The 27,417-nt window shown below is 36.8% G+C and overlaps 4 protein-coding genes and 1 pseudogene across 36 annotated transcripts; 3 read left to right on the top strand and 2 right to left on the bottom strand.

Moving 5' to 3' along the window:
- Positions 1 to 765: 765 nt before the first annotated feature.
- On the top strand, positions 766 to 6,640 carry LOC133739674 (probable CoA ligase CCL6; annotated as a pseudogene).
- Positions 1,563 to 3,199, top strand: LOC133739675 (disease resistance-like protein DSC2). The gene is made up of 3 exons (XM_062167459.1): positions 1,563 to 2,489; positions 2,585 to 2,719; positions 2,818 to 3,199. The coding sequence occupies exons 1-3, from the start codon at positions 1,964 to 1,966 to the stop codon at positions 2,847 to 2,849; spliced, it is 693 nt and encodes a 230-aa protein (XP_062023443.1). The 5' UTR covers positions 1,563 to 1,963; the 3' UTR covers positions 2,850 to 3,199.
- Positions 6,641 to 8,748: 2,108 nt separating the features above from the next.
- Positions 8,749 to 26,281, top strand: LOC133738793 (disease resistance protein RPV1-like). Of its 16 annotated transcripts, XM_062166430.1 has the most exons (13): positions 8,749 to 9,623; positions 9,764 to 10,871; positions 11,036 to 11,311; positions 11,403 to 11,973; positions 12,013 to 13,022; positions 13,122 to 13,243; positions 13,860 to 14,057; positions 21,200 to 21,408; positions 21,648 to 21,698; positions 22,132 to 22,207; positions 22,597 to 22,685; positions 22,788 to 22,909; positions 26,142 to 26,281. In XM_062166430.1, exons 1-6 carry the CDS (start codon positions 9,121 to 9,123, stop codon positions 13,137 to 13,139), a joined length of 3,486 nt encoding a protein of 1,161 aa, XP_062022414.1. In that variant the 5' UTR covers positions 8,749 to 9,120; the 3' UTR covers positions 13,140 to 13,243; positions 13,860 to 14,057; positions 21,200 to 21,408; positions 21,648 to 21,698; positions 22,132 to 22,207; positions 22,597 to 22,685; positions 22,788 to 22,909; positions 26,142 to 26,281. The 16 variants fall into 16 exon arrangements, with proteins under 16 accessions (XP_062022414.1, XP_062022402.1, XP_062022399.1 ...); XM_062166418.1 differs by having other exon boundaries at positions 8,750 to 9,623; positions 11,403 to 13,022; positions 21,200 to 21,445; XM_062166415.1 differs by having other exon boundaries at positions 8,750 to 9,623; positions 11,403 to 13,022.
- On the bottom strand, positions 15,103 to 20,254 carry LOC133738796 (14 kDa zinc-binding protein-like). 16 transcript variants are annotated; one of them, XM_062166445.1, is made up of 9 exons: positions 19,863 to 20,253; positions 19,542 to 19,687; positions 18,891 to 18,977; positions 18,067 to 18,214; positions 17,768 to 17,885; positions 17,650 to 17,699; positions 17,385 to 17,484; positions 16,019 to 16,047; positions 15,103 to 15,512 (listed from the first exon to the last, which is right to left on the bottom strand). In XM_062166445.1, the coding sequence occupies exons 2-6, from the start codon at positions 19,676 to 19,678 to the stop codon at positions 17,677 to 17,679; spliced, it is 513 nt and encodes a 170-aa protein (XP_062022429.1). In that variant the 5' UTR covers positions 19,679 to 19,687; positions 19,863 to 20,253; the 3' UTR covers positions 15,103 to 15,512; positions 16,019 to 16,047; positions 17,385 to 17,484; positions 17,650 to 17,676. The 16 variants fall into 16 exon arrangements, with proteins under 16 accessions (XP_062022429.1, XP_062022430.1, XP_062022428.1 ...); XM_062166446.1 differs by having other exon boundaries at positions 15,962 to 16,047; XM_062166444.1 differs by having other exon boundaries at positions 16,019 to 16,086.
- Positions 22,845 to 26,537, bottom strand: LOC133738798 (outer envelope pore protein 16, chloroplastic-like). Of its 3 annotated transcripts, none has more exons than XM_062166449.1 (5): positions 26,266 to 26,365; positions 26,140 to 26,171; positions 25,912 to 25,945; positions 25,763 to 25,806; positions 22,845 to 24,536 (listed from the first exon to the last, which is right to left on the bottom strand). In XM_062166449.1, exons 1-5 carry the CDS (start codon positions 26,363 to 26,365, stop codon positions 24,489 to 24,491), a joined length of 258 nt encoding a protein of 85 aa, XP_062022433.1. In that variant the 3' UTR covers positions 22,845 to 24,488. The 3 variants fall into 3 exon arrangements, 1 of the variants encoding a protein (XP_062022433.1); XR_009860273.1 differs by adding an exon at positions 26,402 to 26,537 and having other exon boundaries at positions 24,481 to 24,536; positions 25,912 to 26,171; positions 26,266 to 26,317; XR_009860272.1 differs by lacking the exon at positions 22,845 to 24,536 and adding an exon at positions 26,402 to 26,537 and having other exon boundaries at positions 24,549 to 25,806; positions 25,912 to 26,171; positions 26,266 to 26,317.
- Positions 26,538 to 27,417: the final 880 nt, after the last annotated feature.

The following is a 27,417-nucleotide window of genomic DNA, read 5'->3' on the forward strand; positions in this document are numbered from 1 at the left end:
CTCCCACTCCCACTTCTAATCTCATCGACACTATCACTTGATGGAGTACCACTTGTAAACCATGACAAAATATTTTTGTACTTCTTGGGTTTACGGTGATCTGTCATTATATTCAATACCTATAATATTATATAGATACCACCATTAGAATTATATATATATATATATATATATATATATATATATATATATATATATATATATATATATATATATATATATATATTTCAGACATAACACAACTACAACTAATTATACATTACTATTAGTTACTAACTAGCAGCAGACTTTAATGTCTAATGGATTTAATATGTGCCTCCTTAACATATATATAATTCTAATGGGTTTGTGAAAGGAACACTCACTGTTTAAATAAGACAGGCTAAAGAATATAAAGTTAGTAACACTAACCAGATGTAAAGGGCATCAACAGCAATCTCGGTATTATGCATAAACCCAAACACTATCACCAAAACTCTCAAATAAAAATTCTCCAATCTGCAACACAAAATGCACATCTTTAAATAAAAAATAATCACAACATAATCAGAAGCCAAAGAAAGCATCAAGAAATCCCAAATCCCAACAAAAGCTCATTCACTTATTGTTACTTGATTATTATTATTTTTTAGCCAGTAATTTATCATCAAAGACATCAGTCGGTAATTCTAACTAAAAATACAATCATCATAGGCTCATAGCCTCATAGGCTATCCACCGACTGACCGACCATGATCAAGATCCTCAGCTAACATGGAATCTCTCTCTCTCTCTCTCCCCCAATCCTCAACTTATACAGAAAAGCCCAACTCACAATTAGTCAATTACATCCGCCACTGATAGCAAATGGAATCGGCGAGAGGAGATCTGGGATTTCTTTGAGAAAACCCCATTGGGAAAAAACAGAGCAGGAAGAAGAACTGAAGAACATAGATGTATCAAAAATTCAAAACAGGGGAGATCGATAGAGCTTCATACCTCGTTTACGAGAAGGCGAAAGGTAGTGTGACTGTGTGAGGCTGTGAGCCTGTGAGCTGCTGTCAGTGCTGTGGGAGACTGGAAATACACGCGACTTTGATGGATAATTTTTTTTTTTCTTTGGGCTGGTATTGGCTGAAAGGTATATATATACCTAAGGGTTTTTAGCCCAAAATCTTGTCTAAGCTTGAGCCCATATAGCCTTCTAAGTCCGTCCGCCCGACGTAACAAGAGCTGGTCTTATACTTGGATCAATCACCTTTCCATCAAGTCACAAATCTTCATTTCATCCCCCTGTTCCTGTTTTATAGTCCGCCATATATGGATCCTGGGAACCAAAAGAAGAAGAGAAAAGATAATCAAACTACCCAGTATGGAAGAAGGTTAATCAGCAATTCTCCGCCCCTAAAAAGAAGAAGGTTACTCAGTATGGATTCTGTTTCTTCTTCCTCTTCTCCTTCTTCCTCCCATTCATTGACATACGATGTGTTCTTGAGTATTACACAGAAATCTGGTTGGGAAGGGGATGAACACCTTCAATCATCGCATTCAGGATCCAGAGGGACACGCAAAAGCGGGTATTTTCCATACACCTAATTTCTTCTTTCCCAAATTACTAGATTAAATTCCATATACTCATTTTGTGGCCTAAAAATATAAATATTTAGTATTGGAAATTAAACCAAATGATCATGGCACCAAAAATATGTTAGGACGAAATTTCTTAATGTAGTCCTATCAATCCTACAAACCATTCTTCTTCTTTCTAAGATTCTAGGTAGCAAAGTAAACGTAACTGATGTTTGACCAAGGAATAAAAGGGTCGTCTTAATTCTTGATAATGTGAATCATCCAGACCAGTTAAACAACTTAGTTGGAGGTTTGGTTCGGGTAGCAGAGTTAATCGAATATAGGAATTTGCTTGTTGCATGCTCATCGGGTTAATCGAATATACACGGTCAACAAACTAAATCGAGATGAAGCAATGCAGCTCTTCTGTTGGAATGCCTTCACAGGACGTTTGGATGGTATGTATTTGCTGCTGGCACAAGTTGCGGTACATCATGCTCAAGGCATTCCATTAGCTTTGGTGGTTTTAGGTTCATGTCTGTATGGTGAAAGTTGGTATGATTGGACAGATGTATTAGATGATTTAAAAAGAGTAGTTGATCGTAAACAAGTTACTCAAGAAATTCTCAAAATATGTTATAATGCATTAGAAGATTTGGTGAAAGAAGTTTTCCTTCAAATTGCATGTTCTTTTGATGGACAAAAACAGATAAATCTGATGAAGGAACTAGCACATTTTGTCCCTAATCTTATGCATGGTATCCAAGTTCTGACAGAGAAGGCCTTCATAAATATTGGAGCAAGTCATGTACCCATCACGCATGAATTGCTAAAAGAAATGGCTACAGAGTTAGTCAGACAAAAGTCTGCAAATAAGCTTTGGGATAGCAAATTTTGGATCCTCAGGGATTTTTGCGTTTATCTTCCGAAATACTCTGCAAGTATATTTGGAAAAAAGTTAGAATTTGGAAAACTTTAAGTTTTATATAACTTAGAACTTGCTTTCTTAATGTTATTGGTTTTGCATATTAGGCAGTACGTATAGCTAAAGACATCATGAAGAAGTGGTCTAAACCACATGAGATACCATTCAGTACTACTGAGTTGGCTGAATTCTGGTCTAAAATCAGTATGCATGGAAGTTATGTCACGACGAGTGGAGGGATTCAAGGTATTCTGAAATATTGCATCACGGTCATTTTCACAGTACTTTTTTTTTTTTAATCATAATACTTTGATTCATATTGTTCTTTTTTAACTTCCATACAGATTTTCAGAAACCTGACTTCTATAAATTTTGAAGTGGTTCGACTGTCAAATGGATTTCAAGGGGTTTCGACTGTTTGGATTCTCTATTCAAATTCTTCAAAATTTCAAATGGGAGAACAAAATTGGCTCTTTGTGTTCCTGTCGATTCTTCTACTGGTTGCTCTTTCCAGGTCTTTATTCACTTAAATGAAGTAGTTATTTCACGTCTCTGCACACAGCTTGTTAGAAGTGTAGCTGCAATACATACCCTTCCCTCAAATGTGGCGATTTGGTTATATGCGCTGTTCCCACCTTTTACGTGTTGAGTCACTATTTTTCAATCTAGTTAATCTGGTGCGCCCTTAAAAAGCTGTGGTGTCCACCTTGTAATGCCACCCATGATGACGTTTGTATGAAGCTAATCCATGCAGAAAACCTGAACTGTGAACTTTCTGATAACTTTTATGAGGTATTTTACTATTTTTTAACCAGTACAAATGATACATATAGTATGCGTTAATAAGGACTCTCCTGTATTTGCCTTAATATGAATTATTGCAATGGAGGTAATAATACTGTTATTCATATATGTGCATATATTGCAAGACACTAGAATGAAGAAATGCTATGTTGACTGTTGAGAGCCCATTTTTGTGACTGGTTGAAGTATTGAACAACTGAATCTGATATTGGGGACTGAATCTTATTAGAAAGATTGCGACATTTTAACCTTATGCTTGTGTGTTTTTTGTTTTTCTTTTTACAGGCCTGTAACAGCCATGCCATTACATATGTTCCACTTTACGACACCCTTGGTATGCTTGTTTCCTTTCCTAGAATTTTAAGTGCATGTATCATTTTCCAGTGGCAGCTAGTGAACTTCAATGAGGCAGAATAGCTCCTGTAACTTGTCATGAGTTGTTTTGGGTGCAATCTGGTGATTAATTTTCACCTGGTCCTGTACCTACGTTTGGTCTATTGCACAGTTTTCAAGCATAAATGGACCTCATTTATATGTCAGAGGCAAATAAACTTGCAGAGAACATGTTTTGGTCATAGGGATTCAATAGTTTTGTCACTGAAAAGGGCAATACAAGTTCATTTTTGTTTTGAATTTTGTAGCATTATCAATATGAAATTATTTCCTCATGCTTAAATGAAAATTGCAATCCTTATTCTGTTTCCATACATATATGCGGTGCCTGTTTAAAATGCTATTTTTGCAGACAAAAATTTAAATCATGTAGAATCCAATTTAGCGATCAGTTATAGTTTATTGTAACATCTTCAAGATGTGTTGCTATTTCCAAGACATCATTGATAAAAGTTCGGGGGTGTACCGTAACCCTCAACTAGGGGAAATTTCATTTTGACAGAAGTTGGATCCATATTAGATGAAATTATGCTGAAAGCTTTGTGGTTGGCCATCAAATTACAGATTTTCTACCAACTAATTAAACTAAGGATACTAATACAATTTTGAGTAAAGTCAAGCTCTGAATGGTGCTTATTTGCCAATTTATTTTATAGTTCATATTTTTCCAAAGCAACTCTGTTGAAGTATTACCAATAGATGGTTAAGGATTATATTTTTTATAAAGTTCAGTTACTGAACTCAATTAACAATTTGACATTTCCCTGATGGCAATAATATTGACTACTGACATAAAATAATTTGTATTACAGTGTACAGAAGAAGATTCATATTTTTTGTTTCTCCCGTGGCCCATATATATGACCAAATAATCGAGAGCTATTGCATCTACAAGGGATCTTCAATAGGCTTCTGGCGAGGCGTAAGTATATGTGCCATTCTTGCTATGTTCTTTTTCTTTAGTTTCCTTATTAAACTTGATTGGTATTCTCTTCCTTACTTACCAACTTCAACATCTGCCAATGTGATTGCCGTTGGACTTGCAGGATGTCAGGTTTTTACTGGATGACCTTCAGGAGCTAAAGCCTACTATGTTTTGTGGGGTTCCTCGAGTTTATGACTGTATATACACTGGTAAAACAGATTCATCAATTTGAACTGTATACATGTATGTCCTTGAATTTCTTTGTTGTTAATATTTGGCTTAAATATTGTTTCCGAAGGTATTGCTAGTAAAGTTTCATCTGGTGGTGTGCTGAGGAAGACCCTTTTCCAGTATGCATATAACTAGTATGTCTCACTAAGACCTCCTTTTTTGTTTGCATTAGTATTCCTACCATAAACTAATTAATATTTGTATGGCAGCAAGTTGGCGAATCTGGAGAAGGGTCTACCACAAGAAAAAGCGGCACCTCTCTTGGACAAGCTTGTGTTTAACAAGGTCAGTCATTCTATCCTTCACCTTTTCATTCTTGAAATATCTGGTTTTACATTTGAACAATGCATTACCTCTATTTTATGCGTTACATTCTAACAAACTGTGTTACTTGCGGTAGATATAACAAGCATTAGGAGGACGAGTTCGTATAATGTTGTCTGGTGCTGCGCCTTTGCCCAGACATGTGGAGGAATTTTTTAGGGTTACCAGCTGCAGCACTTTATCACAAGGATATGGTATGGTTGACTGCATATCATAATGAATATAACATATAATCGGTTAAATCATAGTAAAGATTCACAATCGACAAGATCTCACTGAAGAAGTTTATATTGATGGGTGGTTCCATACAGGTAAATGTCTAGAATACTAGAAATGAAGTACTTTCTTGGTTGATGCTCATTCTTTTGGTTTCTTTTCAAGAGGGCGCCTTCAAAATTTTTGTTGATGATTAATTTTGAACGGATGGATCACAGGTGATATTGGAGAATGGCAGCCTAATGGAGCAATGAAAGTTATAGACAGGAAAAATAACATATTTAAACTGTCTCAAGGTGAATACGTTGCTGTGGAAAGCATTGAAAGCAAATACTTGCAATGCCCCCTTATCACATCGGTATGTCGCTAACTTTTGTATTCTACTTGTATGATGAATGACAGGACTTACCTTTATTTCATCAATAAATGAGTTTGTGTTCGTCTTTGTGCTACATTTGAATTTTGTGCTAGCGTCCTCCACCTTCTTTCATGTTTTCTGAAGTTACAGACGGATATCTTAACATCTAAACTTCCATCTTGTCGGCAGATTTGGGTTTATGGGAACAGCTTCGAGTAATTTCTTGTTGCTGTGGTTGTTCCTGACAGAAAGGCCTTGGAGGACTGGGCAGCTGAGCATCATCTGACTGATGACTACAAATCATTGTGTCAAAACCTGAAAGGCAAATACATTTTGGATGAGCTCAATAGTACGGGTCAGAAACAACAAGTATGTGCTCCTTCCTGATTCACGCTATGTTGCTTAAGTTTATTCATCTGACTTAAAAGACATTTATGTTGCAGCTTCGAGGGTTTGAGTTGTTAAAAGCAGTTCATTTGGAACCAAACCCCTTTGCATAGAGAGGGATCTCATGACTCCAACTTTCAAACTGAAAAGACCGCAATTACTCAAATATTACAAGGTATGATTTTCTACTTGGATAAGAAAAGGTTGGAACTTTCATAAGTTAATCCGAAATATGTATGTTGAATTACATCATCTGCAGGACCGAGTTGAAAAACTTTATAGTGAAGCAAAGGGTGGAAAAGTATAAGAACAGAGCTGGAAGCAACTATTGGATAAATCTAGCTACATCACTTTCCCAAAATTTCGATTGCCTGCTCTTTTGTTGATGAAAAACTACTTATGACTGTAAAGAATATCTCACAGGGATTCACCCATATTGACCTTTGTTCTAAGTTTGTGTATAAATAAGTAAAGATCTTAAGATCTTTACTGAAGTGAAGTAAAGATTATCTAGCTGGGATTTACCCAACAGGCAGCAGTGAACTAAATTTTCTAAAAGTATGTTATAAGTAATCAACAATAAAGTTAGTTTTTTAATTTAAGAATCGATAACTGAGTAAATATTTTTAAATCCACACCGAACTAAAATTAGATTTAGAAATAATAAAAAATAGGGTTTTTGTCCATTTACCCCATTTTTAGATATTTTTTTCCCACTTACTCCATTAAGTTTTTTTAATTTCCTCCTACTGAAAACACTCTAAGGAGGTCTTCCTCAATACCTCATTAAGATTTTTTTTTTGTTTTTTAATTTTTTTTAATACTATTTTACCCTTACTCCTTTGTTACTTAGAGAGAGAGAAAAAAACCATAAGAGACTTTGCCGGAGCCTGATTCCAGTCACTGGCCGCTAGAATCCGGTCAACTTTCGCCGGATTCCGGTCACCGATCGCCTGATTCCGGTCACCGGCCGCCGCCCACCGGACTTTTCTGAAAACCTCACCGGAAAGGTTTATTGCCCCTAATAGACATCTATTGCCTCTCAATAGAGGGGCAATAGACCAATAGACGTCTATCGCCCCCCAATAGACGTCTATCAGCCATGTATTGCCCCCCAATAGACGTCTATTGCCCTTCAATAGATGTCTATTATCCCCAATAAAACTTTTGGTTGCCAGAATATGAACTAATCTCCCTAAATTTAGATAAATAAAACTTTGTTCAAAGAAAAAAAACGAAGATATTATATCAATTTTAAAACGTCTATTGCCTATTGCTCCTCAATAGACATTCAAATTTTTTTCATTCCTTCTGTCCCAATACTTAAAAAAAAAAAAAAAAAAATTAAAAAACTGATTTGGGCACCCAGAAAATACTCTGGGCACCCAAGTTAAGAGCCGGACCAAAACAACCGGCCGTCGATGTCTCTCACCTGTAAAAAAAAATGATTTGGGCGGCTGCAGCTTCTCTTTCTCCTTCTTCTCCTTCCGAACAGATTCTCGGAGCCGAGCACAACTTCTCGCTGTTCAAGGAGGAGACTAGTTCGGGGAATATCTAAACCACACCACTAGCCCATGGTCGAGCTGGCCGGACATGAAGTGACTAGGGATCCCCGCTTCGAAATTTCCTGAAATCGGACCCAAATCTCGCGGTGGGCTGCCATGGAATTGAGGCGAAAGAGGCTTGTCCCTGTGATCGAGGTTAGCTCCGGCCTCTGCCAGAACTCGGACGCAAGGCTCGGATCCCAGACCGGCGACGAACATAAGAGCCGTGCTGCTGCGGAGTCAACTACGTCAACATTGCGGTCGCCGCCGGCGGGGAAGGCTTTGAAGCCGTCTAATGCAGCTCCTCGACTCACCGGAGATCGGAGGATCAAAATTCCAGCGGCACTCCTCGACTCACCAGATCTGATTCGAATTAGAGAGGAGGCGCTGTTCGAGGAGGTGGAATCGGAATCGGAATCGGATTTTGGAGGGCAGAGACCGGAATCGGATTTTGAAGGGGGGAGGGAGAGAGAGAGAGAGAGAGACCGATAGAGAACGGGGAGAGAGAGTTGTGCAGGGGAGAGTGGAGAGTGGCATCAAGTGTAATTTATTAATTAGATTAAGGCTAAAATTGTCATTTTGCTTCATTTTGGGTTAGTGAGAATAAAAATTTGTTATTGGGGTAAGTGAGACATTTTTTGTTGATTTTGGTGCTTTGGGCCAAGAACCCTAAAAAATAAAAGTACTTTTGTCATGTCTCCAAATTAATTTTCTCATTCAGTCCAAGAAACAATGCTTGAAGTCAATTGCAGTTGCTTTCACCAGTTGATATGCAAATGTGTCGTCTCTCATTTTACCAAACTCTCAATAAACCTATCTCACTTGTGGTTGTCATGCACTCTAAACAAACCTTACAGGGTGTGCTTCTAAACAACTTTATTTCTTCATTCTTTTACAGTTTTACCACGAAATCAAGAGCCAGTCGGTGACAAACTGGAAATTGCATCTACATGTCAACCAAACCAATAATTCGGTTAGAAAAAAACCAAACCAATAATTCGGTTAGAAAAAAACCAAACCAATAATTACGTTGGCAAAATATCTCCACTCATTATAAGATGCTCTTTCGGTGGTCCTCTACCTTGACCTTTTCTTCTTTTCTTGGCACGTAGTTTCGCTTCATCTTACACGAAAAACTCTGAGAGCCTTGTCCTCTTCTGCCCCTTCTTCATTTCACCAGCAATCAAACAACAATTGTTCCTGCTTTTTCCACCCGTTCACACATACAATGTGTTCCTGCGCGGTTTTTCCACTTTACCTTATCTTCATCTCCTTTTCTTGGTAGTTTCGTTTCATCTTACACGCTCTTGACTTCACATTGGCGTTGATCGAAGCTACCAGGAAACTGTGATCAAGCGGTGTACCTATTTTCGAGCTGTGCTCCTTTCCTTTTCCTCTTCCTCTTCTGCTCCTTCTTCATTCCATCAGCGAGCTGAGCGTGAAATCAAACAAAAAGCTAGATTCGATGGCCACCCAATTGAGAGCTTCTTCCTCATTATCTTCTGTTCCTTTTTCTACCCGTTCATACACACACGATGTGTTTCTGAGTTTCAGAGGCGAGGATACACGCTACAATTTTACAGGTCATTTACACAGAAATTTGGTTCAAAGGGGGATCAACACTTTCAAAGATGATGATGATCTTCCAAGAGGAGAGGAAATATCAGAAGCACTTCTCCGAGCCATTGAAGTATCAAAGCTCTCTCTCATTGTGTTCTCTGAAGACTATGCATCCTCAGAGTATTGTTTGGATGAACTAGTTCATATCCTTGAATGTAGAAGATCAAAGAACCAAATGGTTCGGCCAATCTTTTACAAAGTGGATCCATCGGACGTAGGACAGCAACGAGGTACATTTGGTAAGGCACTTGCAGAGCATGAGCGCAGATTCGAAGATGACAAGGTGTTAAGATGGAGAGCAGCTCTTTTAGAAGCGGCTAATTTGTCTGGGTGGCATTTCTCGAGCGGGTACATCAAGCACTTAATCTTACTTATAGCAAATTTTTCTGTTCCTTTATTGTTGTTTGATTATTATACAATACCATGCTCTTTTCAGAAGTAGCAATGTTTTATTTTATTAAATGTTTCATTTGATTCTAACATGACAGGTATGAATCTAAATTTATTGATATAATTGTTGAAGAGGTCTCTACACAACTAAAAGATCGTACCAATTTGGATGTGGCAAAGTGTCCGGTTGGGATAAACTCTCGCCTACAAGACATGCTTGAAATTTTAGATGTTAGGGGAGGTGATCATATACGTATGGTAGGGATATGGGGAAGTGGTGGAATAGGGAAGACAACAATTGCTAAAGCTGTTTACAATACAGTTGCCCATGAGTTTGATGGTAGCTGCTTTTTGGCAAATGTTAGAGAAGGTTCAGAGCAATATGGAGGTTTAGTCAACCTACAAAACATCATTCTTTCAAAGATTCCAGGGGGCAAAGAACTGAAAGTAATCAATGTTGATGAAGGAATTACTTTGTTGCGGGAGAGGTTGAGATATAAAAGGATTCTTTTAGTTCTTGATGATGTGGATCAATCGGACCAGTTAGAGAAATTAGCTGGGAGACCAGATTGGTTTCACAGCGGTAGTAGAGTTATCATAACAACAAGAGATAGGCATTTGTTGATTGCTCATCGAGTGAGTCAAATATACAAGGCCCGGGGACTTAATCGTCATGAAGCTTGTGAGCTATTCCTTGAAAATGCCTTGATGACTAATAGAAATATGGATGATGATGAAAGACTCGCAGTTAACACTACTGTTGAATATGCTCAAGGCCTTCCATTAGCGCTGAAAGTTTTAGGTTCACATCTGTGCAGTAAACCTATACATCGGTGGCAAGCTTTATTAGATGGTCATAGAAGAAGTCCTCTTCAAGGCATTCAAAAGATTCTCAAAATCAGTTACGATGCACTGGAAGAACCAGAGAAAGAAATTTTCCTTCACATTGCATGCTTCTTCAAATATAAAAATAAGAACGATGTGATATCAATATTAGAAGGTTGTGGTTACAGCAACCCTATGTCTAGTATTGAAGTTCTTGAAGAAAAGGCCCTCCTAAATGTTGAACATTCTTATATTTTCATGCATGATTTGCTAGAAGAAATGGGAAAAAAAATAGTTCATGAAGAGTCGCCTAAAGAGCCTGGTCGGCGCAGCAGATTGTGGTATCACAATGATGTTCTCCAAGTTCTAACAGAGAACACGGTAAGTGTGCAGTTCTATACTCCTATCCATTTTGGCAACTAATATATGAATAATATATATAATATAATTTTCTTTTTGAATAGAAAAATGAAATTCCAAAACACTTTATTATATTGTATTATATAAAGTAATTGTTTTGCTAATACTATTGCCTTTTTCATTAGGGAACAAGGACCATTGAAGGCATAATGGTAAAGATGCCAACCGCAGATGTGATACGCTTGAGTCCTAAATGCTTCAAAAACATGGGAAATCTTAAATTTTTTATAAACGTCAACGGACGGTTTTGTGGAAGGATTGATTATTTTCCGAAGCAGTTGCGGTTTCTTGATTGGCCTAATTGTCCGCTGAAATTTTTGCCCTCCGATTTTAATATGAAGAATCTGGTTCAACTTAGTATGCCTTGCAGCCGCATCTCACGTTTTGGAAAAGAATTCAAGGTATTTATAAATTTTCAGGAGTTTACTTTATTAAAATCTTTACACCTTACCAATTTTCCATTTGATTTTTTCTTCTTCTTTGGTATGACAGAGCATGAAAAATCTGAAATCTTTAAATTTGAAGGAATGTAAATTCCTAGCACAAAGCCCAGACCTGTCTGGAAGCCCAAACTTAGAGTCGCTGGATCTAAGCTGTACAAGTTTAAAGAAGATTCACCCTTCGGTTGGATCCCTCCAAAAGCTTATTAGGCTGAATCTTGCAGGATGCTCAAACCTCGTGACGCTTCCTGAAAAAGTTAACTGGAGATCCCTCCGTGAGATTGATCTTGACTGTTGTAGAAGGCTGAAGAGTTTTCCTGAAATTATGGGAGAGATGAAATACATGACATCCTTGCTTCTAAAGCACACTGGCATCAAAGCATTGCCTTCATCCATTCGATATCTAATTAACCTTGAATCGTTGGGTTTATTTTATTGTGAAAACCTCACAGATCTACCTTGCAGCATTTATGAATTGCAAAATCTGAAGGTGGTTTGTTTGGACGGGTGCCGAAAACTAGTAACATTCCCAAATAAGGAGGACTCTGAAGTGCTTCCAACTTACTCAAAGGTTTCACATGACAACCGTGACTCTTTATCGAAAAGAAAGAGACGGAGTGAAGGTGAATTCAATTTATCGAAAAGAATGAGACGGAGTGAAGGCAGTTCATTGGAGCCAGAGCCAGACACTGAATTCAATTCGGCGCTTCCTTGGCTACATCAATTCTTGGCGATTGATTCCAATTTGTCTAATTTTGATTTCCTCGCGTCCCTTAATTTAGATAAACTTGATTTATCAGGAAGCCCCATTGTTATTCTTCCCGAATGCATCAACAAAGTTGTCAACTTGAGGCGTCTCTTTTTGAGTGGCTGCACGAGTCTCGTAGAAATTCCAGAGCTTCCACCAAGGATTGAATGGTTGGTTGTGAGGGATTGCGTATCATTGGAAAGAATTTCGAAGTTGTCAAACATTGTGGAGCGTAAAGAATCACAAATAATGATTGAGATGATGGACTTGACTAATTGCTGGAGACTCTGTCAGAATTTGGTTCAGATGGCAAACAAGGATGATGATGATGAGGTGCACGCTGATCTCTTCTCTCGACTCCTATCTTCTCCGCAATCCAAATTCAGAATTACATTTCCAGTTCCAAGAAGCGAGGTTCCAAAGTGGTTCAGCTGTCAAATGGATTTCAAGGGGCATTGTCGGTTTGAATTTTGGATTGAAACACTTGCAAATTTCAGATGGGACAACACAGGATTGGCTCTCGCTGTTGCTGTTGATCAAAAGGGGCAATTAGACGCTTATTTTGAGGTCTATATTCAGATCAATGAGGTCTATATTCTCGACTCAGAGCATTCAACAAAGTCGGATAATGTGTGGCTGCACTATGTTCCCTTCCTTGAAATGTGGCCAGTTGGTTATATGCGTCCATTGCCCCCTTTTACGTGTCGAGTCGTTATTTATCAAGATTGGGACTCTGGCTCCTCCATAAAAAGCTGTGGTGTCCACCTTGTAATGCCACCCAATGAAGACGTTTGTATGAAGCTAATCCGTGCAGAGAACCTCACCAGTGAACTTTCTGATGATGAACTTGAACTTTCTGATGATGAAGTTGATCTTTCTGATGATGAAGTTGATCTTTCTGATGATGAACTTGAACCTCATCAGGTATCATTTCCTTTTGTGAAAATTTCCTCATTTCAGAGATGATAACTGACATTTGTAGCAAAGCGGAGGACTGACATCTGAACAAAAATGCTATTGCAGGACCTCTCGGAGGACTGACCGACTGCAAAGAATTATACACTGATGCACAACTGGAAAACGGAAAGCTGTAAATATTACTAATGCAGCATAGCATTGTCTATGGACCAGTGTGACGAATACAGGTTTACATTTTCAAATTCTCCCTTTCTTTGGTATCTTTGGAGTTTCAAAATTGGTTTGTAATATCAACTCTTTGTTGGCATTCTCCATATGTGTGGATAGAGTTGAACTAGTTTACCAAGCCCGGTTCCATGTAACTAAAAAATGCAAAATTGCATCAGTGAAAGGAAGATTAAATTTGTAATTTAGAAGCTTGATCTAGTGCACTAAATCTACTTCGCTAAACTCATCGATGAACTTGTAGACGTTTTCTCTTCTAATAGCCAATCTCAAGGTCTTTCTATTTTCTGAGTTTATAGCATCATTTTCTGAATTTATTTCCTCATTCAAGAAGTAAAGAGTTTAGATCATGATTGTTTCAATCGATCACAATGCCAAACATATATTTACGGTGTCTGATTTGATATTTACTTGAAGGCATGATTTAAGATATGGAAATCAAGTCTATTCACATGCATTGTCCAATTAATGCAGTGTAATTGCAATGATTTTTTTCTTTCATTTTATCAGTTTCTTGTTCAGTTACCACTCACCACTACATTACATTGAACTTGAGAAATATCTGTCCTTTGTTTTTGTTATTGCAAAATTTATGCATGCCTTAATTTGTTCCTGCAGGTAAATATAGTTTCCTCTGGTGGAACCATTCACTGTTCCAATGCCAGCTCATCAGTTGAAATTTTGCATTTGCATGTTCATTGGCAGTCTTATTCTAAGATACTGAAAGGTTTAAATAACAAGAAGCTGGGATATCAGAAGAAAGGTCTTCCAAAAGACGAAGCACCGCCTTGCCTGCACAAGCTTGACTTTACAAAGGTCAGTAATTCTATCCTTCATCATTCCATTATTTGAAGTAGCTGGTTTTACATTCAAACAATGTGTTGCTTTCTTTTTTTAAGAACACTCACTACAAGAAATATAGAAACTGAGAATGTGGTGTCCCAATTGTCGTATTTGTTTACTAATTTGCTTGCCTGCATCTCAAAATATCAATCACAATCTACACACACTACTAGAATTAAGGCCCCAGACATCGGCCAAAAACCGATGAGAAACAAAAACCCAACCGATGTCTTTGTGGGTGATGAGAAAGATCCGGAAAATGCAGACATCGGTTTTTAGCCGATGTCTAGTATTCGTGTAGACATCGGTTCCTTATTATAAACCGATGTAAATAGGTTTAAATGATAACAAATTTGCATGCTTTACTATTGTTAAACCCACATTTTATTGTATTTAAAGCTTAAAGAAATATAGATTATATAACACAAGTTTGCGTTTTAACATCGTTATTGATTTAAGAACCGATGAGTAATACTGTTACAGACATCGGTTCCCATAAACATTTCTTGTTCTTCATGATTTTGAAACGTAATATACCACATATACCGATATATTTACTTATATTAACATCAGTGTGTAACGAGAAAACGATGTTAATAATCTATTGCACATCGTTTCTATTTAAAAATCGATGTCTGGATATTTTAGTAACATCGATTTTCATTCCGGAACTGATGTCTGGCACTCGGTAGTATATCGTTTTTGACAATGAACCGATGTCTGGATATTTTAGTAACATCGATTTTCATTCCGGAACCGATGTCTGGCACTCGGTAGTATATCGTTTTTGACAATGAACCGATGTCTGGATATTTTAGTAACATCGATTTTCATTCCGGAACCGATGTCTGGCACTCGGTAGTATATCGTTTTTGACAATGAACCGATGTCTGGATATTTTAGTAACATCGATTTTCATTTTGGAACTGATATATCTGTATTACTGGACATCAGTTTTTATGGCTAAAACTTATTTCAACTTTATATCTAAACATCACATTCTATAAAGAGGATGATGTCCACAAAATAGAACTGTGATTATAAATTGCAAATTGGGGTATTATATCCGACATTCATCATCCTTAACAGTTTACAAAATGGGCAAAATAAAACCCCATTTCATGCACCTATATACTACAAGGCTAGCCTAGCAATTAGTATTCATGTTTGTTCATAATTGCTACAAAAAAGTTAATTAAAAGCTAGCCTAACTCAAAATCAAGTAACTGGTCAGAACCTACAGCAGAGTCTGTAAGTAGTCGGCTACTTCAATGCGGACCTCGTCAAGTTGTTGTTGGGTATACCCTTTCCGATCCTTTACCGCCTAGCTATCTTTGCATCAGTACCTGCTATTGCAGATACAGTTGCTCCCTGGTACTTAGCCATATGAATAGCAAATATGCCAATTCCACTGCATCCTCCATGAATCTGAATTTAAACAATAAGAAGATGTATGAAAGCTATGCACTAGTGCAAAAGAAAAACAAAAGAAGTAATTGACTTTAAACAATTTATTTAATACCTAGAGACTGTTCTATCAGCAAAAGTTTAATAAAGCAATTCCTATTTAAACATATATAGTACTAGTCAAAATGAAGTCCAACCCGAATCCACTGCCAATCCATTGATGGTAATTAAGTAGTAAACTGGAATTCTGTAGTATCACATGTTTATGGCTTGGTGGACTTGGTTTTCTCATTCACTTATGAGATCACTAACAATAAAAATATTTCAGTGAAGGGATACAAGCAGCAAGGGAGGTCATAAACTACTCAAGTATACAAGGAAGTTTAGTAACAAACTAATGTGCAATTAGATGCATATAATAGAATAAAAAGGACACCTCTCACATTTGATAACTGAGAACAAAGGTTCACCTGTAGTGCCACCCTATAATAGAACCGACTGCAAATAGAAAGTCTAGGATCACTCACCTGTTGATGATGCAATTGCTGAAAGGCTCCTACAAGCAAGGCTAACCAGTTCAGTGGAATAATCAGGCCTCATGAAAAGACACAAAATTAATATTATCGTGTTAGGTCTGAAAAAAAGAATGCATAGAACAACAATCAAAGGGCATGAATACCCTAAAATTGTGGAGTCCATAAAGAAAACTAATTAGTCACCTCTGTGCCAGCCAACAAGATCTTAATATCTCATATACTATAAAACTGATAGGAATACAAGAGCACAATACAACAACCCACAAAGGTTGAAATTGTTGAAACTGAATAGAATATAATATATATGCAAGTTTATTATTAATCAAAACTATATCTTGGATAGCAAACTTTCGGGTAGGTTTTAAAAAAGAAAATGATAACTGAAGGATTAACTTACGTAGACATGCCAAGGACAAGTTGAGGGGGCTTGCAATATATGCAGTAGATATGAAGAGCTTTAAGCAATCAAACCTATAGAAATGCCCAAAGGTTCAAATGGTTGAAACTGAATTGAATATTTTCATGTGGGGTAATTGATTCAAATCTACCTCCAGACCACAAAGTTTCGGATAGATTCTAACAAAGAAAAGATAACTGAGAAGACATGCAGCATGGTGCATATATAGCATTCTAAAGCATGTTAAAAATCTAGTAAAAAGAAACAAAGATTGGCTTCCACATACATTTCAATTCAATTAACTCAAAACAACTCACATACTCACCAAACATCATTGGGATAATCGGAGGTTCTAGATGGTGGAGCACAGAAAATGACATTAGGAAATTTATGGTCCCCCTTCAAACATGAATTAATACCACCTCGATCAACTCCTCATGGTGACCAACGATCACCGTTTGCCCATATATTTCACAACCCGTATGCTCCTATAAGCTCAATTGCTTAACCATTACAGAATTGAACTAAATTTGACTATTTTGTCACTAAAACTAATCAAAATGTAGACAAAGATAAGTACCTCCCGCCATTTCTTTGCAACTAAATGCCCAAGTACTCCTGGCCCAATAACCAATAGGTCATTCACTCCCACCATTTCTCAATGGTTATTTAACATCAGAAGAATACAAAATGACCATACAGAGTCCCCCGACTACTAAATACGCACAAATTAAAGCAAGTATCTTACAGCTCTTCTCTTGTATGAACCAATTACGCTTCCAAATTAAGCAATCTGAAAAGAAACTCAGTGCAATTTTACTCTGACTAGAAATATTAACTCAAATGTTTCACCACCTGGAAATGTTAACTCAATTTTACACTAATCCAACTATCTCATATCTAGAATTTGTTTCAAATTTTCGCATATATACAAACAAATGATATAATATGGTGACTTACATAGCTATTAAACTATCGAGCAGCTGCTTCTACTTCCTGATCACTAGACATGGTCGCAAACCCAAATCCTCCGCTTCTCCCAGTAGTCTTGTAATATAACCTGCAAATCCCATTAAAACGCTTCCATTAATCCCAAGAAACAATTTATCTTCAGTCAATTCACAAAAAGATGAGAAATTTCGAACGAAAAGCAAAACCATACCACGAAAAGAAAATATAGTTTAAGGTACCAGGTAAGAAAGTAAACAAATTTCCATGTACTTACAGGATGTGCAAATCATTATCCAATTTATCATAAGAACCATGCCACATACCCTGAAAGCCATATCAAATCTTAGTACGTAGCAGCAGAAACATAAAGTACTCCAAAAACAAATTCTCACCATCGTATTTGCTCTGTCTTTTGTATTTGCTCTGCCCGTGAAGAATACCTTCTTTCTCAGCAACTTTTTTTGCAGCATATAGAAGTTGACCCAATATTTCCACATGCCTAGATTCAGCCTGCAATGACAGAATGCATAGATCAAAAGAAAGCCTTTTTTCTTCTGCAGACTGATATACATAACGTATATGACAAGATAATTTCCTCAACAAATCCTAATACAGAAATGGGATTGGTTTCATTGAATTAATGATTAATGTAAGAATAAGCAGGTTTGGTAGAAAAATGGCCAGATGTTACCTTTCCCAGCTCTGTTAACCCATCCCTATTCTTTGGGATGATAACAACATGCACAGGAGCCTGTGGGTTGATATCCCGAAATGCCAGGACCTTATCATCCTCGTATACAATGGTCGATGGGATTTCCTTTGCTATGATCTTGTCAAATCTGAATATAGGGGAAGAAGGAATTCATAAGATGATTGTCAATTTGGATGATATTATCACTGTCATAAGATGTACTTCAGTTCCGTTTAGCCCTTACCAATTTCAGGGTAATGTAAATAACATACCGGTTTAAACAGAAAAAGAAAAAAGAAGAAGCAATTATCTTGACAAGGTACTTTATCTTTTCTATATGCATGACCCCATAAGTTATATACTGAAATCCATTGAATTAGATTTAATGAACCTCTTACTCATATCTCCTTTATCATCTTTGATCATTTGCAACAGGATTCTAATCTATCAAAAACTATTAGAACAAGCATTTGTATATTTGTCATTTGCTTCTCTATGAAATTTGCTGCAAAATAGTTGTTTACTGTAATTATTAAGCTCATATTAACTCAATCTGTTGTCCATGACAATGCGGTTTCGAACATGTGGTAGAAGATTATTTGTATTGCTATTCTAATCTTCTGCAAGTGGTCCTTCAAAAGTTAACTATAGAAAAGTTATTCTAATTTTTCTCTCTGGATACTTTCCTTAAATCGGAACCGGCACCGAGTTTCAATGTTTTAATTGATCAAAACTTAACAGTAAAATAGAATACTCTAAATGGAAAACTATGCCCTGATATTGAAAGTGAGATCAAACCAGTTTTAATATGTGAAGGACGATACATTGTTGGAGCTCCTCTGTCAGCATTTGCTGCAGCTACCTTGGCAGCAGCCTCTTCATTGTTTGTAGCGCTAACACGACACAGGGACCTAAGAACCATATGTAACTCATAACTCATAATCACATGCCAGGAAGCTTAAAAACCATTAGAATTAGACTCTACAGTAACTAAAGCAACTACAAGGCCATCCAACTAACATCATATGAAAAAGAAATATTTCTTCAATAACAGATCACCTAATTGACCACTTGAATATCATACTTTCTACTCTGCACTAGAGTAGTGAAATAAACACCCTCTCATCTCTACAGACTAACTGTGACTTGGATCTTAAGCAGCCAACAATTCTTATTGAAAGGAAGCTGTATTTGCTACAGGAGACAATTCAAACATGCCAAACTCAATAAGAAGAACAAAGTCCATAACTCTTGTAAAGCCAAACAATTCCCCTAATGTCCAAGACTACTTCAACAGTAACTAAATTGACAGAAGGCTTCTGGCAAGGTCATTTTCCCTCATCCTAAATTTCAAGATGATTTAGCAGATACCTAGATGAAGATTATAGGTCTATTAAAAGGCAAAGCGGCAGACCAAATAAATTTCAGAAATTCCAATTTTCCTAATGAAATTAAAAGCTCAATTGTCTGTTTACCTGCGAGAGTGAAGAGGAAGAAGGAAAGTTCTGAAATTGGGGTTGGAGGCTTTCACAGTCACAAAAGCTCTCGCAGTTGTTGCTACACAGTTCATGTTCCAATCTAGGATCTTCCTCTGCAGATTGACGGCCAACATGTGCAAGAACTAAAATCAAACACAATCAATAGGCACCAGCTCAAAATACCACAGATTTAAGCCATTCAAAGACAAACCCAACTCAAATACACAAGAATTAAACAAAAAAAACTGCACTTTAGATCAAAACCGGACAGGGAATCAGTATTGGTGGTCACGAAGAGAAGAGAGAGAGAGGACCTACGAGACTAGACGTTGGAGAACTAGCTAGAGCTGGCTCAAGTTGGAGAATGACAAGCTCAGGTCCGCTGATAAGCTCGAGGTTAGATCGGGTCTCAAGCTCGAGGTATGGAGAACGAGATCGGGAACTCGGGGTGAGAGAGCGAGGCAGGGGAACACGGGGTCAGAGAGCGAGGTCGAGGACTTGGGGTTAGGTCGGAGGCGGCTCCAGTCGGCTTGGGTCGGAGAGGGACTTGGAGCACGTCAGCTTGGAGAAGGAGGACGGGGACTCGACGCAGGTCAGCTTGGAGAACGATGAGGTCGACAGTTGAGGTGAATGAGCTGCTGAAGTCATTAGCTAGGGTTCTCGACAGTTTTAGAGAAAGCGGAAAAAAATACCAAGTGTGTGGGGGGAAATGAAATAATTGGTCCCCGCGTTTCTCAAACTTTGAAACTTAGTCCCTCCGCGTGTTTTTTAAATTTTGGAACGAAACTTTTCTCATCGTTTTCTTTGGTGACTGATGTCTATAATACAAACGGAAATCGGTTTTTTCACAAACTGATGTTAACATGTTTTTTAACATCAGATGCAATCCTGACCGATTTAATAGTGACGATGTCTAATGACATTATTCTAGTAGTGACAAAATGGATTTGTTGCTTTGCATATTATTTGTCCTTGTGGTCAAGTGTATTTTCAAAGCAACCAGCCTCTTCCAACTTTACCTCAGAAACCAAAAACTTTCCCTTCAGAAAAGCAGGTATTGGAAACTATGAGTAGAGGGAATTGCTTTGATGCTATGTATGGTTTACAATAGAACAAATGCATCTATTATTCACTTGTACTCTGTATATGGCCATATCAAAGATGCAGATGCTATTGATCATAATAGGTCCTTACTGGACCTTTGTACTTGTATTGTAATAATGTGTTACTAGTCCTGAACTATGATCAAATCTAAGACTACTTAATTTCAATCAAGATTCTCAAATAGAGGAAACTGAGTGATGATGGTGATTAGAGTGTTCTGAAGTATAATGAAACTCAGATCTCTAGCTACTTAATGAGTTAATGAAATAATGATCTAAATTTGTCGAGAATTGAAGGACAATATTTTCGTGTGATTGAGCTCTTCTACAGATTATGTAAATTATGAAGAACATTGAGGTGCTTGTTGATTTACATAAGGCAATAATTTTTCGCTCCACCACCAACCATAGACTAGAACTAATTTTCTTCCAAAATAAAGCACATTTTATGGGCTATCTATCAATTTTATACAACGTTCTATTCCCTCATCCATTATTACCAGATGTGCATACGGCAAACAATTGGATTTTGATATGTTTCAACGTTTGCAGGGACCTCATTGTGGTATACATAAATCAAATTTCCGACAGTGGCTTATTGCAATGGAGGTAATAGTGTATCTCTGAGTTTCAGATATATGCATATCATGCAAGACACTTGAATGAAGAAGCTCTGTCGGTGAGTGTGAAAGTGGTGGTAAGAAGGTACCACCATTTTCATTTAAGGAGGTTCAGCAATCAGAAACCGCGGTCTCAATCTTGTAAGTCAAGTCCCCAACCAAATTGCCTCCAATGGAGGTAATAATAATACTGTATTTCTTTTCTTTGTTTCATATTTGAGCATATTATGCGAGACACTTGAATGGAGAAGAGGTATTGTTGAGAGCAGATTTTGTGACTGGTTGAAGTATTGAATAACTCAAACTGAATATATTGGGGCTGAATCTTACTAGAAAGAATGTGACCTCTTAGTCTTATGCTCAATGTTTGATGTTTACAGGTCTGTAACAGCCATGCCATTACATATATTCCCAGTTTATGTCACTCTCAAGTACGCTTCCTTTTCTTTTTCAATAATTCTTAGTGCATCATGCATGTATTACTTTCCAGTTACGGTTAGTGAACTTCAGTGGTGGTGCTTTCTTTTGAGTAAATGAAGGGAATTCTAAATGGTCTTGACTTTTACCTTTCCAAAATATGCCAACTCACCTTCTTTTGTAAATCGAACTTAGTGGCTGGCTACTCAATGCTTGATAGTTGCATATCGAACTCTTGGCAACAACTTAAGTTTGGAAACTACTGAATAGTACCTAGTGTTTGAAAGCCAGCCACAACGAAAGTTCAGTAGCGAACCACCAAACTTGCCAAACAATGTTTCAATTCTATAGGAGTTAACTTGTGGTGGGTCCAGGGAGAATATTGGACAATGCATTTTCAGTTTCCCTTGAAATTTATTTGACCAACTTTTCTTGCTTATGTTGCAGGTGCTAATGCAGTTGAGTTCATCTCAACCATGCTGCAGTTTCAATAGCTTTTGTTCAAGAGAACAAAATCCCTGCTGTGAGTTATTTTCCAAACTATAATGTCATTATCATAACTAGATATATGTTTGAAGCCATTGATGTCTTATATTTCGGTACTAGAACCTTCATAATCCAATTTTGTTGTAGTAAACATGATATAAATACAAAGACCAACTTGCCTTGTATATTTTGACCCTTTGATTGTTATCTTGGCTTCTTCCTATTATGGCACTCCGTTTATAGGAATACTCTCCTTTTCATGTTTTCTAAGATCCTTAGGTGGTAATTTTTTCTGCAGATTTTATCATGCTTTCCAAACTGTTCTGCGCATGTAAAAAGTAGGTCATATACTATTTCCTTAGATACTCTAAATACGAGGTCCAAGTTGTTGGGATTGTATCTAAGGTATACATCCGTGTTGTTCAGCAACTATCAGCTTCACCAATGTTTCTAGCACTCAAAGGCAGAAGAACTGGGGGTTATCTTGCTCTTCGTGGGAGGAATTCTTTCAGTTGGTAATCTCTTAACACTGTTTATCTCATATAAGATCTTGTTTTCAGTAAAGCATTGCCCATTAACTAGAGCAATATAAAAATTCTATCATCTTTCATCTTCAGAGAAATTCAGATTGTGAAGTACCTCCAAAACATAGGACTGCTGTTGCACAATAATGTATACACATGGAACAACTGGAGAACCAAAAGGCATAATTGTTACTAATGCAGCATTAAAGTCAGAGGTATTGTCAACATACCATATACTTTTCCTAACAGAAACAACTTAACACAGTTAGATATTTCAATATTCTAGCTTTTTAACATATTCAATCTTCATGTTTCCGAAATAGTGCTTCTTCTGCCTCTTGAAAAAAAAAAAAGAAAAAAAAAAGAGGCAGAATAACTCCTGTAACTTTACAGGAGTTGTTTGGGTGCAATCTGGTGATAGATTTGACCAGGTCCTGTACCTTTGTTTGGTCTACTGGGCAATTTTTAAGCATGAATGTACCTCATTTTATGTCAGAGGCAAATAAATTAGCAGAGAACATTTTGGTCATGGAGATTTAGTAGTTTTGTTACTGAAAAGGCCAATACAAGACTATTTTCGTTTCAAATTTTGTAGCATTATCAATATGAAATTATTTCATCATTCTCAAATGAAATTATCGATCCTTAATCTGTTTCTTACATATATGCTCTGCCCGTTTAAAATCCTAGTTTTGCCAAGACAAAAATTTAAATCATGTGGATGCAACCCAATTTAGCGAGCAGTTATAATTTATTGATCTTCAAGATTTGTTGTTTTTGCCAAGACAACATGTGAGGACGTCATTCTCCAAGACGGTTTTGTCTAGGGATAAAAAATTTCACTTTTCAACAAGCTTGTTAAACCAATTGATTTCTTTCTATTTGGTGATGTTAGTGGTGTTAATTGTGTCAGTATGATTAAAGTTGGGGGTTGTACCGTCCCTCAACTAGGGGAAATTTATACTTTCATTTTGGCAGAACTTGGATCCCATATTAGATCAAATTATGCTGAAATCTTTGTGGTTGGCCATCAAATTACAGATTTTCTACCAACTAATTAGTCTAAGGGTACTAATAGTCTAATACAATTTTGAGTAAAGTCATCCTGTGAAAGCAGATTTATTTTATAGTTTATATTTTTTTCCAAAGTAACTTCGTTGCAGTATTACCAATACTTGGTTATACCAACAAAATGTTTTTGTGTGTGTGTGTGTGTTACTTAACAGACAAAAAAATATATATAAATAAAGTTAGTTTTACAGAGAGTTTAGGAGCTAGAATTGTATCTGAGTTTGGAGACAATCTGAACCTAGTCTTTTTCCCATTGAGGTTTCATTTGCTCTATAAAATCACGAAAAGTAAGAATACAATTAAACATCATTACCAACCAAAATGTTTTTGTGTGTGTGTATTACTTAAGATACCAAAAAAACAAAAATTAAGTTAGTTTTACAGAGAAACACCTAAGCATAGAACATTAGCTACATAACTAACTCACTCAAGCTTAATGACTCAATGACTATCAAGCAGAAGATTGCAGAGCAACATTAAATGTTGATTGTAGATAAGTTAAAAATAATCCAAGTAGCTACAAATCTACAACTAAACCCATACCTTGTTCATCAATTCAGAAACATAATCATTTTTTTCTCTTGTCTCTGTATTCATCTACTTAACTCCAATTTCCTTTGCAAGAGAACTTATCAAACTGCTTCAACTTGCAAAGAAATCACAAAACTCCTCGCAATGGAACCAATTCCTATTAAAAGCTTGTGAATTCAAGTTTAACTAAGTTTACCTTGACAGGACTTTTAGATTGGCATTGATGTCCTCTGGCTTTTCCTTTGCACAAGAAAGAAAAAAGGTATAAAGTTTAAAAAGCAAAGGCAGAAACGCCAATAAAAGAAGAGCAAGAGAATTATACATATATGGTGTATCATACATATATTTAGAGAGGAACAAGGGGATGAATTCAATCAAACCACTTTTATATACACAAAGATACACAATATAGTTTCACACAGGGACGGAACTAGAGGGGGCTGGGTTGTGCTGCAGCCCACCCCAGTTTTTTGGAAAAGAATTTCAAGCTAGACAAGAAATGATGAGATCAGAAATTTTCAGCATTGACCATTCCCTCTTCAAATGCTCACAGCCTGAGATAAAAAAGTTCGAATGGAGTGATTCCACTTAAACTAGAAAATACACTCATAAAGCTTTCCATCCATATAAAGTAGGTCACCCAATTTCCACTCAAGTGAAAATGGTAGCTTGTCAAAGTTGATAAACTGTTCTGCAAACTGCTGCAGACCTATAGTCACTCAAACTGCTATTTCTCCAAATCCAGAAGATTGAAAAGGATGAAACCATCTGGAACAGAAACTAGACACATTTCCCCTTCTTCCCATAAAAATTCACACTCCAATTAAATCTGAATAGAAAACTATAGGCCTGCAAGTTCACCGTTCTATTATGCAGATTCTCCTGTAAGCTGATTCTGATATTGGTGTACTTGGTTGGCTATTGTGTAAGCTAAAGGGCACAAAATTAAAAACTGTTTCTCAGGCATATGTGAGACATGCAGGTCTAACTTCCTGCAAATTTTAAGCTCCTTATTCCCACTGGTTTAGGAACTATAGCCTTCCAAAGTCAATCTACAATAACTTTTTCTGTTCTGACTCTCCAGTATTCCAATCAATATTCCATAAGTTTTACGATTCCAAATGAAAAATCCTTTTACAGGAAAATACTAGACATAGAGAAATACAATCCCACAAAATTTCAGAGCTTATGCTCTCCTGAGGTGAGAAATATAAGCCTCCAAAGTCGATTGATATTTCTGACATAAAACTGCTTAGCATGAAATAAAAAAAATAAAAACTTGAGGAAGAATTTGGCAACCTAAGATTTATCCCCCCTCAATTTAATTTTGTGGTTCTGTCCCTGGTTTCACATAATCAATCAACCATTACCCAAACAGAATTATCATATTCAGACTCGTAACAGCCAAAATCCAATTCAATCATAACCAAAACTATAAAAGACGAAGATGATATTCAAAATTATACCTGGATATGAGGGAGTATTTCAATTGGCAGCACAAGAAAACCACCTATAAACACCCAAAGACAAAAATGTAATCAGCAACTGCACCATACCAAACCAGTAACTTCATCCATACATAAAAGTTTTCTTACAGTGAAATGACCCGACTTACCATAATATGCACCTTCTTTACACATGCTCTTCAACTACAGAAACAGTATTCTAGATTAGCAATATCGAAAACTCATATTGTATAAAACCAATTGAGATACTGAAACCATAATTTAAAGTATCCACTAGACACTAGTTTCAATAAAATCATAAAATTCGGAAAACAATAAAATTCTGAATCCATTGAATCAAACACTGAAATGCTGAAATTCTGTTCTGGTTTGCTCACAGTGTACTCAAAGTCCTGACTTGAAACGCTCCCTGCAAGAGTATCATTTGGCATTGGTATCCTAGTCAACAATTTTCAGTGTCAAATTTTTCTGGGTATTTCTAAAATCAAAAGTAATGAGAATACCCCTTTTGACGGCATAGTAAGAATCCTCTGCAGCAACTTTGGCAGCTCCGATCTGAACAAAACAACACAAATGAAAACCCAGAAAAACAAAAAGCGACATTTACATTGGGTGGAAAAGAAGAAAGAGAAAACATACGGTTGCGCTCTTCAAGAAAGCATCGGCGATGTCATTCAGCAATGGACTACCCAGTCATTCAGAAAAGTGCGAATGAAATTTCAGATGAGTGGAAGAAAAAATTAAACCAAAGCATGTAGTTTATGCGGGGTTTTGGGGAGGATGAGAAGATCGAATTAGGAGGGATAGCTAGTCGCACGAGGTTGGCCAGCCGTCCGCCGTAGTTATCTGTGACGAGAGATACCCTAAGTCGGGAGACGAAGGGACGAGCCGAGAGAGAGAACAGGTGTAGAGAGTGCTCATATATTGGTAGGTACTTTAATGTGTTTAGGGTGTGAGGAGTTCTTAAATTTCCTCACTGATAAATTTGGGATGGCGCCATCTTGTCCCGCCCAATAGATTGGGACAAATTTCCAAATTATTTGCAAGGATATTTTTGGCATAACCAAGGAATCATAACATTCCTCGCAAACTATGATTATTTGTGAGGAATTTTTCCTCGCAGATCTTTAACTAAGCGACGACCATTTATTCCTCGCAATTTGTCATTTTGGGCGAGGAATTATCAATCCTCTCAAATACTTTCCTCGCTAATTTCCTGATTTCTTGTAGTGTGACAATCGTGAAGTTAGATCTACATAACCAATAGACAGCAGTGAACTTAATTTTCTGAAAGTGTGGCATAAGTAATCAACAATAAAGTTAGTTTTTTAATTTTAGAATCAATAACTGAGCAAGTAATTTTAAATCCACATGGAACTAAAGTTAGGTATAGAAATAATAAAAGATAAAACTACTTGTGTCATGTTTTTGGAGACATTATTAACTAGTTTCTTGAAAAAGAAGAATGGAATTGAGTCCTACTTCTGCAACCCATAATCCTTTTTGAAGGAAAAAACAAATGGTTCTGATGATCGATGAAATTAGTGTAGTTTTCCAATTCAGTCCAAGAAACAATGCATGAAGTCAATTGCAGTTGCTTCCACCAGTTGATATACGTATATGTCGTCTCTCATTTTACCAAACTCTCAATAACC

The sequence above is a fragment of the Rosa rugosa genome, chromosome 3, assembly GCF_958449725.1.
Source record: "Rosa rugosa chromosome 3, drRosRugo1.1, whole genome shotgun sequence".
NCBI lineage: Eukaryota > Viridiplantae > Streptophyta > Magnoliopsida > Rosales > Rosaceae > Rosa > Rosa rugosa.

What these genes read in the sequence shown, in the direction of transcription:
- LOC133738798 (XM_062166449.1), bottom strand. Translation starts at nt 26,365, where the DNA reads ATGTCGCTTTTTGTTTTTCTGGGTTTTCATTTGTGTTGTTTTGTTCAG. An exon ending in GTCAGGACTTTGAGTACACT is followed by an intron (nt 25,946 to 26,139) that starts GTGAGCAAACCA and finishes CTGTTTCTGTAG; the next exon opens with TTGAAGAGCATGTGTAAAGA. An exon ending in TAAAGAAGGTGCATATTATG is followed by an intron (nt 25,807 to 25,911) that starts GTAAGTCGGGTC and finishes GGGTGTTTATAG; the next exon opens with GTGGTTTTCTTGTGCTGCCA.
- LOC133739675 (XM_062167459.1), top strand. Translation starts at nt 1,964, where the DNA reads ATGCAGCTCTTCTGTTGGAATGCCTTCACAGGACGTTTGGATGGTATG. An exon ending in TCTTCCGAAATACTCTGCAA is followed by an intron (nt 2,490 to 2,584) that starts GTATATTTGGAA and finishes CATATTAGGCAG; the next exon opens with TACGTATAGCTAAAGACATC. An exon ending in GACGAGTGGAGGGATTCAAG is followed by an intron (nt 2,720 to 2,817) that starts GTATTCTGAAAT and finishes ACTTCCATACAG; the next exon opens with ATTTTCAGAAACCTGACTTC.
- LOC133738796 (XM_062166433.1), bottom strand. Translation starts at nt 19,678, where the DNA reads ATGTTGGCCGTCAATCTGCAGAGGAAGATCCTAGATTGGAACATGAAC. An exon ending in CTTCCTCTTCACTCTCGCAG is followed by an intron (nt 18,978 to 19,541) that starts GTAAACAGACAA and finishes TATGGTTCTTAG; the next exon opens with GTCCCTGTGTCGTGTTAGCG. An exon ending in GGTTAACAGAGCTGGGAAAG is followed by an intron (nt 17,886 to 18,066) that starts GTAACATCTGGC and finishes CTGTCATTGCAG; the next exon opens with GCTGAATCTAGGCATGTGGA.
- LOC133738793 (XM_062166418.1), top strand. Translation starts at nt 9,121, where the DNA reads ATGGCCACCCAATTGAGAGCTTCTTCCTCATTATCTTCTGTTCCTTTT. An exon ending in GGGTGGCATTTCTCGAGCGG is followed by an intron (nt 9,624 to 9,763) that starts GTACATCAAGCA and finishes CTAACATGACAG; the next exon opens with GTATGAATCTAAATTTATTG. An exon ending in GTTTTGGAAAAGAATTCAAG is followed by an intron (nt 11,312 to 11,402) that starts GTATTTATAAAT and finishes TTGGTATGACAG; the next exon opens with AGCATGAAAAATCTGAAATC.